Here is a 13,456-nt window from a genome sequence, read left to right on the forward strand (position 1 = left end):
ATTATTGTCTTACAAATATTGGCATATACAGAAACTTGATAGCCTACGACATTATTGACTACATAATGAACGAAGACATCATTAACATAGGTGTATTTCAATCCTAATATACACAGCATGCACATCAACCATTTAACAGTTCTTATATTATTATTATTATTATTATTATTATTATTATTATTATTATATTATCCCACAGTTTAAAAAAAAAAAGACAATAAGAGCCCTCATTTGTAAAACCCACATTTCTTTCACAACCAAAAATTGTGAATGATTTTATCCTTCACATCACAAACATTTGAGTACATAGAAGTTACACGCAGTCCCCCGCGGGCAGCTGCACAGTGTGCCGATCCGTGCGCCTTTACGCACGGCGCACGGCTCCCCTGCGTCACACTGAAAATGATGAAGCAGAATTACATATTTTCATAATGGCAATAAGCCTACAGTTTTTATGTTTTGTTTACTTACTGATGGCAGCCAACCGAGCTTTTTCTCGGATGGCATTTCTTTGCTTCGTAGCTTCTCCAAAACCTCTTGCAAAGCATCTATCTGTAAATAATAATGACTCCAATGTGTTTTGCGCTTTAGGTTTGGCATAATACATCATGGTGATACATGAAGAAGTCAATTACATATCTCTCACATCCTAACACTAAAGTAAGGTGACTGAAGTGATTTGCTCAAGGACACAAGAACAGCTCGACCTGAACCACCAATCTATGGGCCAGTGGGTGTTTTTTGCCATCTGCTACTACAACACCCTGAATCAATAGTTCTCAAACTTATCTACACCAAGCAAGAAGTGAAAAATGTGTCTCAACCAGATGTGAACCTCATTGTGTCTTACCAGGTCTTTCTCCTGTTGGGCTTTGATGGTGTAGTCCAAGGAGCGCGTTTCTATAGACGAGTCCTCCGTGCGCACATTCCACAGGTAGGAGCAGCAGCAGGTGGCGGCGAGCAGCAGAGCCGTGGTGCTGACCATGGTGCTGAAACGGGACGGCCGGGGTTTACTGCTGAAATCGAGGGGCTTCTGTTGGAGGAGTTCAAAAGACTACGGATCCAGAGAAGCCCCCTTTATATCCCCTTTAGTGCTATTGTCATAGGCCAAGTCCTAAAATATTGATGAAACAGGGACATTGTTTCACACCTTTTAATCACGGGTTGACCACAGGAAAAGGCGAGGCCGAGTGCAGTGTCAGAGGTGAGAACACATGACGTATGCATTTAATTAGACCTGTTTGAATCTACTCTGGTCTTTGCATAGTATTACCACACATATCATGTAAAGAATATTACTTGAATAAAGAAGGCCAGACATTTAATGTTAAAAACGTGCTGCTTAATCACTAAAATGTGCATCCACTTGCTCATTTTTCAAAATCCATTGTGGTTCTGTTGAAGATGCTGCTTGAAATGTATAATTGTATAAATAGCTGTTATCCATATGCAAACTAATACATTTCAATTTGTGCTTTATCCCTGCCATCAGGGATAAGACTGCACCCATCTCCTATGAGAAGACTACAGTACAGAGTCTCAATCCATGCCATATCCAAATAACTTAAGGATCGCTTCATCCACCAGACTGTTAGAAGGCGAAGCTCTCCTTCTGTCTCTCTAGTGTTTATGGTTTGTTTATTATTTCCACCAAGGGTTTGAAATCAGCACAATTTTGATTCTCTATCCTCTTTACATGTGGTAGTATTGTAGACTGCACTGACATTCAATCAATATAAATCATAAAATCTTTGCTTTTTCAGCATTTTTAACAATTTTTCACCTGCCCATTACTTACTGTTTTTATTTAATTAAACTCGGAAGTGATGACATGTTAACCCACACTGACACCAATCTGTAGTCGAGATCCCATTTCCTCTTGTGGATGTAACCTCAGCCCCCTCAAAGGGTCAGGTGTCTCTCTGTGGCTTCACACTGTCACTTGTGGTTAGCCTTTGTTAATGCCGCTCTTACAATACCCCTCTCACTTACTGCATCATCCCTTACAGACAAAGTGTTCTACAAAACACCAAGAGACTCGTGCTTTAGGCCAAAATTTAGGCCAGTATACAATAAACAGTAATGCAAAGCTATAGTGCTCTCTACCTTAATTGGCCATGAAGACATATCCTTTGGTTTAAAATGTGGGTATTCCTTAGCTATTTTCAAGCAATGTGCAATACGCATCAAATGTGTCGGACATATAGTTGCATACATAGTCATGACCGTAGTCAACAACCATAAAGACAGGTTAAACTAAAATAACATAGAAATGCCATCCACAAATTTGATTGATAGTATAAGCAAGCAAAACAAATTAACTAACAAAAGGGCCTTTATCAGATTTAATTAGATAAAATAATTAGTCAATTACAAATGTAAAATGGCCTCCCTTTTTATTTTTTACAAGAATCTGATGTTATTGACAGAAAAAGCATGATGGTACGTTACATCAGTTTTTATGTGGCTCATTGCAGATTGTATTTCGTCCACTAGAGGCAGCATAGACCTAATAACCAGCGCCACTGCACCGTCAGGAACGAAGAAGAAAACACCGGAAGTTCACTATAAGGCTATCCGTGTGTTAGCATTAGCATTTAGCAACTTTAATTGTTGTATTTGTGTCTCAAAGAGAATCTAAAAAGCAACAACAATGTCTGAAAGAAAAGTGTTGAATGTAAGTAACATGGCTTCTGATCCTGTGCATGTTTTCTTTATATCTTAGTATATATCTCGTTACATGTTACTAGTTTTGTTTTTACGTTTACGTTTCGACAAACTTCAACAAACAATCTGGCTGTAGTTTATCAGTCTTGCTTCGTTTATTTTGTCCATGTGTTACACAAATATATTGCTGTTTTACTTGTTTTCTTAAATATGAAAAACATTGCATTATATTTCAACTATGCGGTTTTCCTCCACAGAAATACTATCCTCCAGACTTTGATCCAGCGAAAATCCCCAAACTCAAACTCCCCAAAGATCGACAATATGTGGTCCGACTGATGGCCCCCTTCAATATGAGGTATTTCTAGTAATGCTGTTATTTTTATGGTGATATGTGTTGCCAATTAAATAAAGCAAACCTTTCTTCTGTTCTTGCCTCCAGGTGTAAAACCTGTGGGGAGTATATTTATAAAGGGAAGAAGTTTAATGCTCGCAAAGAGACCGTGCAAAACGAGCTGTACATGGGGCTGCCCATTTTCCGTTTTTACATCAAATGCACCCGCTGCCTCGCTGAGATCACATTTAAGGTAAAAGCGACTGAAAATCACTTTTTTATTCTGACTTTCCGCATGTATACTCCAACACTGCAGCCTGTTTGATATATTACTAACGTCAGTATTCTTATTAACAGACAGACCCAGAAAACACAGACTATGCCATGGAGCACGGAGCGACCAGAAATTTCCAGGCGGAGAAACTGATCGAGGAAGAGGAGAAGAAGATCCAGCAGGAGAGGGAGGATGAAGAGCTCAATAACCCAATGAAGGTCAGTTACCCACATGTCTTGATGTATCGTATGGCAACTCTTCTCCAAAGCAATCCAAATTCATTTACCTTTGTGGCTGTTGTGACGTGATGGGGCAGAGCGCTTAAGAGCTTGGGGCGGCCCACAGAAAAGGTCCTGGGCACATAGCTTCTTCGTCTTTGGGCCCAGGCGCTGGAGCTGGCCATTGGACCTCAATGCACTGGCATATAATTTTGATTTACCATGAGGTAATAATATTCAAAGCTCTACAAACAAACAATAAAGTATCTTCGGACAAACGGTGTGGCTCTAATTAAAAATCAAGATCAAGCAGCAGCACCAGGAGTTTTACATTCCAGAAATACTGGGACATCAAGCTAATACTACAACAGCAGTGCAGCAACAGAGCTTAAGCACAAATGGGTCTGTATTGTATTTTCCCTACACTCTGCTAGCGTGTTAGCAAAACTCACTATGACAAACTTTGTTTTGGACACAATCCCCATCTAAAAAGATGATACAAATATTGCAGATTACTCCAGGCTGTAAACATTTACATTGTTTTTCGGATGTGTTTATTTTAATATGATTTAGACTATTCAGGCTATTGAGTTTCAATTTATGACTTTAAATTCATGGGTTACTGATTTGTTACTTCCAGGTGTTGGAGAACCGCACTAAAGACTCTAAAATGGAGATGGAGGTTTTGGAGAACCTTCAGGAGCTGAAGGAATTGAACCAGAGACAGGCTACGGTCGACTTTGAGGGAATGATTGACCAGTACAGAGAACTGGAGAGAAGAGAGAGGGAAAAGGCGCAAGAGGAGGACGAGCGCGAGACCAAGTAAGTGACGAAACATTTCAGAAATCATCCCGAAATATTGCAGGAAAAAAAGACGTCATGATAAGTGATATTGTATTTTTGAAACTGAACATTCCAGCAGTTCTTTTACTGTGGCCATATTACATTGTGAATACTGATTATTATGGAAGCTAAGCAGGGTAGGGCCTGGTTAGTACCTGGATGGGAGATTACAATACCTCGTAACGTGGGTGGTTGAAGGGTCTGATGGTATTGCTTTCATCCGTCTACCCTAGGGCAGCTCTGGCTACATACAGCTCGTCACCACTGAGTATGGATAATGCACAAAAAGCAGCTATTACTATTTCAAATTATTATTATTTTTTTAGATTACACTCTGTATTTTAATATTTATTATACTCACTACTGTAGTGAAGGTTGAATGTAATCATGGTCTTTTTTTTTATGCTCAGGGAGATGTTGGACCGTGTTCTTGTGAAAAGACTGCGAGACTCTGACTCTGATTCAGACGAGGAGAAGCAAAACACAAAGAAGAGGACTACCAACACAGCGGATAAACCAACAGACATCCTGACCACGGACAAATCCGCTGTTGCACAGGTAGAGCACTGGCCCATAATATTCTTACATATGCACCAATGGAAGTAGAAATTGTATTATTGTATTTTTTTTCTTAATATACAAAAACGGCTCCCCTGCGTCACACTGAAAACAAAATTGCACATTTTCACAATGACAATGAGCCTAGAGTTTTTATGTTTTGTTTACTCACCGATGGCAGCCAACCAAGCTTTAGATCATCACTTAGTTATTAAACTGCTAAATCATTGGTTTTGCCATAGTTTTGTAATATAAATCATCAAATATTTAATAGTAAGAGGCATAAAGTTTTATAAACTTATTTGAACAATAAATAAATGTTTTATATTTTACAGGGATCTTTGTCTGGGGGGGTGAAGAAAGCAGAGACTTGGGAGAGGAGTGTGGGATCTTTGAGTGGTAAAGGATCTTTGGGGTCTCTGGTCGTTCGAAAGAAACCTGCTGCTGCTGCTGTGAACAAACCCAGTGAAGGAACCAGTGCTACTACCTCGCAGACAGGTAACCGTCTCATCACAAGGCTTTTTATTCAATTCAAGCTTTCTAGTAAGTTGTGTTTGTCAAAAGTAATTTTCAGAAGAGGACAAATACTTATAAATACAATTTATAAGAAAAGAAATCCATCAAAATAGAAAAAAAAATGAGCTGCCTGATTACTCATTCGTTCCCTGCATTTGCGATACAGTAGCGAACTCCATAGGTCGTCTTTAAGTTCTGCTTGTTTCCTCTAGTTTTTGAGTTTGGACCACTGCTAATGATTTTAACTTGGTACAGCACCTTTTAAGCCCTGTCCAGATCAAAAACATGCATTTTCACAGAAATGTTTATGTCTCTTGCGTGTACCCAATCTCGTGTCTTTTTTTTTTTCATACTCAGAGTTTTATGTGAATGTTTGTTTGTTTGTGCAGATTCAAAGGCGTCTGCTGGTCTTTCTGCTGCAACGAAGCCCACATCAACACAAAATGGGTCATCGTCTCTGAGTCTGCTTGGAGCATATTCAGATAGTGACAGCAATGACAGTGAATAAGGACAATTGTGTGCTGTACTGTACATAAATAGCTTAATATGAATATAATTATATTTTGTATTAGTCAATATCGAGTGTGTAAATGTTTGGTATTTTGTGTGGTAAATAAAATGTTTTACCTTATTTTTGTTTTATATTGTGTCACTTATTCACTTATTATATAACATATTGCTAAAATATGAAATGATGTGTCAATTTTATCAAATGGAATAAGCTCTGGTTAATTCCTGTTGGCCGGTGTAAAAACAACTTCTGTCCTCATTTGAATGTGAATTAAAAATAAATTAACATTAAAAGGCACACTGTGGAACATTTGGATGCCTCTGTTACCAACAATACAAAACATGTTGTTTATTAGGATCTAACCCAACACATTTAATTAAATGCCATACTTGGCATCCAAAATGTTCCACAGTGTGAATTAAAAATAAATTAACATTAAAAGGCACACTGGAACATTTTGGATGCCTCTGTTACCAACAATACAAAACATGTTGTTAATTAGGATCTAACCCATGAATCTATCATAATAAACTCTAACCCAACACATTTAATTAAATGCCATATTTGGCTGCCAACATCTCCATGCTAATACATGTTTTTCTGTTTATTGGGTGATGGGTTATGTTCTGTGGCTTCGAAGAGCGGAAGGAAACTGAAACCTCAAACAGTGTTTTCATAGAAAGAAAATCAGATGGTGGTGCTATTTTAACATTTGTCAAATATATGTATTAGCCTTTAACTTCAAGACTAAAACACACATTTAAAAACGGAGAGGTCTCTCCTGTGTAAAGTTATGTCAGTAATTATTCAACATCTACTTGTTTTAAAGCAGTACTAAGTAAAGTGTTTACCTTAATAACTCCTTTCCGTAGTCCCTGTGGGGGTAATACAAGTGTTTATGGGATGATTGGAGGGTCTTTCATCTCCCCCAGGTGTCTCTGGCCAGAAAACCATGTTTGCAATTTGACTGCCACCGGTCCGGAGAAAGCAATACACACTAATGGAATCACGAAGAAGAAGCTAACATGCTAACGGGCAAAGCTAACTGCGGGCTAACGTCACTTTAAACAGTATTTACAGCCAAGTTTGAGTGAAAAAAAATATTTCCATTGTATAATTGGATGCACAGTAACCCTCTCTCCCTTCGCCTTTCCTGTCAGCGTAGTATTTACTCTCCAAGACAATTAATAAGTTAAAAAATCGTAACTTGCTACTACCCCTTCAGTTGCGCTTATGGCCTCTAGGGGGAAGAGTTACTTAGTACTGCTTTAAACAAAGTACTGTTTAAATATTTATTTCAACTAGACACGGCTAACTCTCCATAGGAATAAATCTATGACAAGAAACAGTCTTTATCCTCGCATCATATCGCTATGCAACAGGACTGTGATGTCATATCGCTAAGCATCATGGGAGTTGCTGCAATAATAAACTAATGGAGATTTAAAGATAAAATGCTGTAGTTATTGTTGTTAATATTTATTATATGCTCTCAATTATGTGCATCTTTTACTTTGAAAGGTACTACTTCCTGTTTGTTCGCACTTGATGTTGTTGTATCACTGCGCCTGTTAATAAAAAAGGAGTTCTAGTCATTCAACAAGACTGATGTCCCACGTAGTTCTTTTCTCCGTGATAAGAGACAAATATTCCGGTATGCTAACAGCCACAAACATGGTGGATCTCCACTGTGGATTTTCCCGAGCTCTATAGTAAAATACAGGCCCACCTTAATGACCCATAGGTCCCGGGGCAGAATTGTTCAGCCCTAGTCCTAACCCTAACTCTAGCCTATAACCCTAACCCTAAATCCCACAAAAACTCTAACCTTGCTTCTACATGTATCCCTCTGGGCCAGGTAGGGCGGGCCTACTCCAGGTACACACATAGGAGTCCAGCACAATCATTGCACATGGTTAGTCATGCCGCAAAGTGAAGTGATTGACACAATTCTTATAGGCCCTTGACTATGGTAGGCCCCTGGGCTCCAGCCCCTGCCAGCCCGTTGGATAAGGTGGCTCTGGTAAAACTGTTGGACCTTTCCATCAAATCCACATTATCATTAACATGACTTCATAAACTCACTCATACTTTTAAGTCTATAAAACTTCCTGAAACCTTCACACCCATGTTAATTCATTATATCTAAAATAAAATAGAGTGGCATTCCGTACATGTCCTTCCATTTTAGAATGTTATGACATATTGACATATTGGCATGGCAACACTTCCTGAATGCATCTGAGGTCAGAGCAATGTTACTTTCAGAAATACCGTCTTCTTAGCACGCATCCTCACACATATTGCTAAGAACAGGAATTGCTAGTTCAACTCAAGTTGCTCAATTCTGATGAATGTTTAAGACGATACAGTAAGATGTCCACAACAAGCGCACCAGAGGAGATTCCGTTAAGGATCAACAGTATTATTTCTGGTGATTTCGGCGCATACAAGATTAGAGAGCTGAAAGGAGCCGGTACCTATGCAGAAGTGGTCCGATGCAGAGACCTGTCCACTAACCAGAATGTGGCGATAAAAATCTCCAGATATTACTCAAACGCTAAACACGAGGCCTCCCTTCTCCGACAGCTGAGCGGTGTGAGCCAAGAGAAAAATTTGGTCAAGTTCATCAAGTCGTTCAAGTACTGCGGCCTCTACTGCATCGTCTTGGAGCACTTGGATAAAAGCTTGTATGACCTTATGGGTGAGAGAAAAACGAAACCTCTGAACATCTTTGACATACGGCACATCGCAGAGCAGCTTTTGGTCACATTCAAAGAGCTGGCCAAGCGGAGATTGGTTCATGCAGATCTGAAAATGGACAACATCATGCTGGTAAAGCACAAGACCAAACCGTTCAGAGTCAAGCTGATAGACTTTGGGGTAGCCACCACAGTGTCTGCCTTGACTCCTGGCCTAAAACTCCAGGCTGTCCCGTATCGGGCCCCAGAAGTATCTTTGGGGCTAGAAATGAATGAGGCAATAGACATGTGGGCTCTGGGCTGCGTACTGAGTTACTTGTACCAAGGCCAGACTCTCTTCCCTATCTCTGAATATGAAAACATGAGGCTTATCACACAGATACTGGGCATGCCTGATCTTAAGCAGCTCAGAGATGGCATATTCACCAACAAATTCTTCACCATGAGGAACGGGACGTATCAGCTGCGCTCCCGAGACAACTACACTGTCAAGACAGGCATAAGTATTGAGCCTTGGCGACACCGGTCTAGAAACTTCCACTGTTTGGAGGACATGATGGGATATCAGCCAAGGCCTTGTACCGAACTTGAGAGAGCGCTCACGAGGCAGTTTTTTAATCTGTTAAATAAACTCCTGCAGGTTAACCCGGAGAAAAGGATTACTGCTGCTAAAGCTCTTAAACACCCGTTCATTAAGCAGAAGATACAATGCAGAATGGATCTAGTTAGATTCCTACGCTTCCCTGCCTGGTCGAGTTGTCCACAGAAACAACAAGATGACCTTCCCTCTTCAAGCAGCTCCGACTTATCCAGCTTGACTGAAAGTAGTGCAGAAAACGAGACGAGCAGGGAATCAAACACTACAACTGATGAAAGCCTGGACTCAGCAGATGCTGCCGGAAACCTTAAAATCAAGGCGAGAGATCGCACTCCATGGGTCAAATATAATGAGAAAAGGGTAGGCGCTGGAAAACCAGAAGCTGTATCTGGGACAGACTGGAACGACAGGGACAGAGACAGTGGGAACAGAAAGCAAACAAGAGAAATGTTTAGGAATGAAAGCAATGCCGATAAAACAAGGAAAAACAACACAGGAAACACCGGAAAATCCAGACTGTGCAATTGCCTCAGAAAGATGTTCTCCTGTATAAGCGCACAGGAGTAGAGATACTAAAATCAGAGAGGTTCTGATTAGTAGCCCTATGCACCCAAAGCACGATGTAAGAAAGATGTAAATAAACAAAATGCATAACTGCTGCTGCTGTCGTTTATGTGTTATGATGATTAGAATTCATTTTAAGGATTGCACTTATTTGAAGGTTAATGTCCAAACTGCAACTAGTCTGATTCTCCTGGCAAGTTCAAAGTCCCAATGTGGCCCTTGTTTCGAAGTTTGTCCATACCCCATACTTTGATTCCCTATGCAGAAGTGGTTTGGTTGCACAAAGTCTGAAGCTATAGCTATATAGTAACTTTAGACAATTTAGAAACAGGATATTATGCTGTTTACAAAGGATAATGTGCTGCCTAAAACATTTGCTATTGCAACAATTCAAGCAGAATGTCTTCAAATGTTGAACCTGATCATCATTTGGAGGTAATTGGACAAGTTCATTCCAGTTTTTTCACCATTTGCAGAATAAAACCACATTGGAAGAGAAACTGGAGAAAAAGAGGCAAGGCAAGGCAACTTTATTCATACCGCGCATTTCATACAAAAGGCAACTAAATGCAAAACAAGTCCTTTCATCTGACCAACATATCCTTTCAATTATTGTCTCACATTTATGAGACAGTTATCTGGCATTAGTTAACATGTGCTGGCTGTTCAGCTTTGTGGCAGCTTTTGTTTCTTGTGGTTATATCATACCATTACAAAGACATTACTAATAATCCATAATTCAGCATTATGACCGTTACCAGTTGCCACAACAGAATTGTTAGCTGCACCACCAGCTCAATTTGAGGCTGTTACCTACCACTCCACTGTGATATCAATGCATATATTTATTTCTGTTATTCTGTTTTAATTTAACTATTTTATTATTTGTGTGTGTATATGTACATATATACTTTAGCCCTTTAAAGCTTTCTATTCATTTGATATATTATATAAGATACCTCTAGTTACTTTTGCACGATTGCATTTGCATTTCCTGTCTATGTTCCACCCCTGAGTGTTTCTTGAGCTCTGATGGAACAAGTGAATTTCTCCATTGTGCGATCAATAAAGTCTTATATCGTCTTATCTCTAAGTAGGATGTTACCTTTTTTACCTACTATATTACGCTCGTGCATGAGGCAATTCAGTAACAACCCAAAGTAACAACTTTTTGAGTGACAGTTCAGGATTTTAGAGGCAGTTGTGGTGAATAGGTCTGGGCTCATTGTACACCTTACGACATTGCTGGAACAAGTAGGGGGAGGAAAATGCTTCATTTTAACTTTTTTAAACTCTGTATAGTCCCTTTAACCTCATAACTCCCATCTGAACAGTGCACATTTTCTCCAGTTTGGCATTACCCAAATAAAAGCTTCTCTCATGGAGATGAGTTTTGTAGGTCTTAGCTTTTAAATGAGGTGTTACTCTGGCCTATTGGCTGTAAGCTTTTATATCTGGTAAAGCTGACCTGGAAAAAATGCGCATGGTTCATGAGACCTGCAGCCTCTCAGGATTCTCTCTCAGTTTTTTTTTTTTACTCTCCCGCTCCAATCTTCTCACCTTTCACCACGTTCCTTCAGGGATTCATATTATTAACGATGTATGAAAATAAAAAAAAATAAAAATAAGGGAAAAAAATCAGGTACAGGACCTTTAAGATCTCAACCGAGATTCTGTCGACTCACTGAAACCCCCGTCCTCCCCTTTAATCGCGCCCCCCTGAGTGTTGTGTGTCGGAGACTGTGGCTCAATCCGAAACCATCAAATTGTAGCCTCTAAGCACTAACAACTAACACTAGCAACTAACTCCTTAACCTTTCATGGGGTCAACTGTTAGACCTCTATGCAGTTAGGGAACTAGACCTTCAGCAGCATTTGAACAATCCGTCCGTCCTTAAACAGGGGAAAGGGAAGTGACATCACCAACAGCTGCTTTTCTTCTTCTTTAAAGTTATTGGTGGAGCGCAGGTCAAACAAAAGTGCATGTCGCCCCCTAGTGTACAGTGTCCAACAACAACATAGTGTCCAAACAAAGACATTTAAGGAAAAAAATAAATCCAAATGATCCAAACATTTCCCTTTAGTGTTATTTTATTTCAACAGCTGTTTCATAAAGCTACATTATGCAAATGATCCATGTGGCTTAAGTTTCTACTAAATGAAAACAAAAGCATTTAATCTGTTTCCTGAGTTTCCTCTTTAACACTGACATGTGACTGAGCTGTGGGGACGACAACATGGATTTATCACTTTTATAAAGTTTGGCTTGTGCAGAATCTTAATTTTTAATTATTATTATTTTTATTATTAAATGTGCTCCTGTCAATCAACAGTGGTTGCGCATGAATCACTCGAGGGTGGGGGCGGGGGGTGGTTTTTTTTGGCGCAGTGGCTTGTGGGATGGCACATAGCTCCTAATCACTGGTTAGTTAGCATCAGAGGTCCCTATGCTAAAGTGGCCATGATAGTTAGCATCAAGGCTCCTTTTCCTAACTACTTCCTAACTGACTTACCAATACGAGCGATCGCTGTTATTGTTTACTTCCGCAATTTTCGCCGGATGTTTGGTAGGCAGCTGATGCATCCAGGTCTCTAACTCGGTTTTATAAAATGATAGATCTGTTACAGCGCAAGAGAAGCAATGCCCTGTTTATGGACATTGTTTTTGCTGATTATAGGATTTTAATAAAATGTTTATCAAATATGAAATTGTAAAATGCCTACCACGGCCAACGGATGTGACGACATCGCGATCGCTCGTATTCGGAAGCAACTTGCCATGGCGGACGCTGGGAGAAGCTTTCAGCGTGGGGTGGTGGCAGGTGTGGGGAGAGCACTGTGGCACGCTCACGAGTGAATGGTCGGAGAGATGGAAGAGGGAAACGATGAATCAGAAGGAGACATAGTTGGCGATGAAAGTGAAGTGCGAGAGTTTTGGAACACACCGAAGCCGCGGCGTAAGCGTAAAAAGATAAATCAGCAGTCCTTGCAGGATAAAGATGTTCAGAGTGCGGAAGAGGTGGAAAGAGTGACAGAGATTAAAGTTGTGTTGAAACTAGTCAAAGAGGGGGCGTCGTTTGGTAGGTGTAACCCGGTTAAACTCACTTCAGAGATTAACAGGCTCATTGGAGGGGTCAAGGCCGCTAAAACATTGAGGGATGGTTCCTTGTTGGTTATCTGCAACAGTATGGAGGAGAAGGTAAAGGCCCTCAAAGTGGAAAAAATCTTGGGGCAGAGAGTAAGTGGGAGGGAGATGGAAAGTAAAAGATTGGTGAGTGGTGTCATTTCTGGTATTCCACCTGAGATTTCATGTGATGAAATCAAGGCAAACATAAAGGGAGGCAAGGTTGTAGACGTGAGACGGCTGAAAGCGTCGCGGGATGGGCAAAGAGTGGATAGTTTTTCAGTAATGGTAAAACTGGATGAGATGGTTCTTCCGGAAAGAGTATACATTGGATTCATGAGTTATGATGTTCGACAATACATTCCTCCTCCGCTTCGATGCTTTAAATGCCAAAGGTTTGGGCATGTGGCTGCAATATGTAAAGGGAAACAACGGTGTGGGAGATGCGCGGGGGAGCATGAGTATGGCAAGTGTGAGGAAGGGGCAAAAATCAAATGTTGCAATTGTGGAGGAGAGCACAGCTCTGCATATGGGGGATGTGAAGCCT

General features: G+C 40.2%; 2 protein-coding genes across 2 annotated transcripts; one reads left to right on the forward strand and one right to left on the reverse strand.

The window, feature by feature from the left end:
- Positions 1-229: 229 nt before the first annotated feature.
- Positions 230-1,346, reverse strand: LOC306976086 (cocaine- and amphetamine-regulated transcript protein-like). Its single transcript, XM_079573946.1, has 3 exons — positions 851-1,346; positions 472-552; positions 230-396 (listed from the first exon to the last, which is right to left on the reverse strand). The coding sequence occupies exons 1-3, from the start codon at positions 983-985 to the stop codon at positions 289-291; spliced, it is 324 nt and encodes a 107-aa protein (XP_079430072.1). The 5' UTR covers positions 986-1,346; the 3' UTR covers positions 230-288.
- Positions 1,347-2,418: 1,072 nt separating this feature from the next.
- yju2 (YJU2 splicing factor homolog) lies at positions 2,419-5,952 on the forward strand. Its single transcript, XM_079574036.1, has 8 exons — positions 2,419-2,677; positions 2,925-3,025; positions 3,110-3,254; positions 3,359-3,493; positions 4,134-4,315; positions 4,747-4,894; positions 5,230-5,392; positions 5,800-5,952. Exons 1-8 carry the CDS (start codon positions 2,654-2,656, stop codon positions 5,916-5,918), a joined length of 1,017 nt encoding a protein of 338 aa, XP_079430162.1. The 5' UTR covers positions 2,419-2,653; the 3' UTR covers positions 5,919-5,952.
- Positions 5,953-13,456: the final 7,504 nt, after the last annotated feature.

The sequence above is a fragment of the Gobius niger genome (assembly GCF_951799975.1).
Source record: "Gobius niger genome assembly, chromosome: 16".
Classification (NCBI taxonomy): Eukaryota; Metazoa; Chordata; class Actinopteri; order Gobiiformes; family Gobiidae; genus Gobius; species Gobius niger.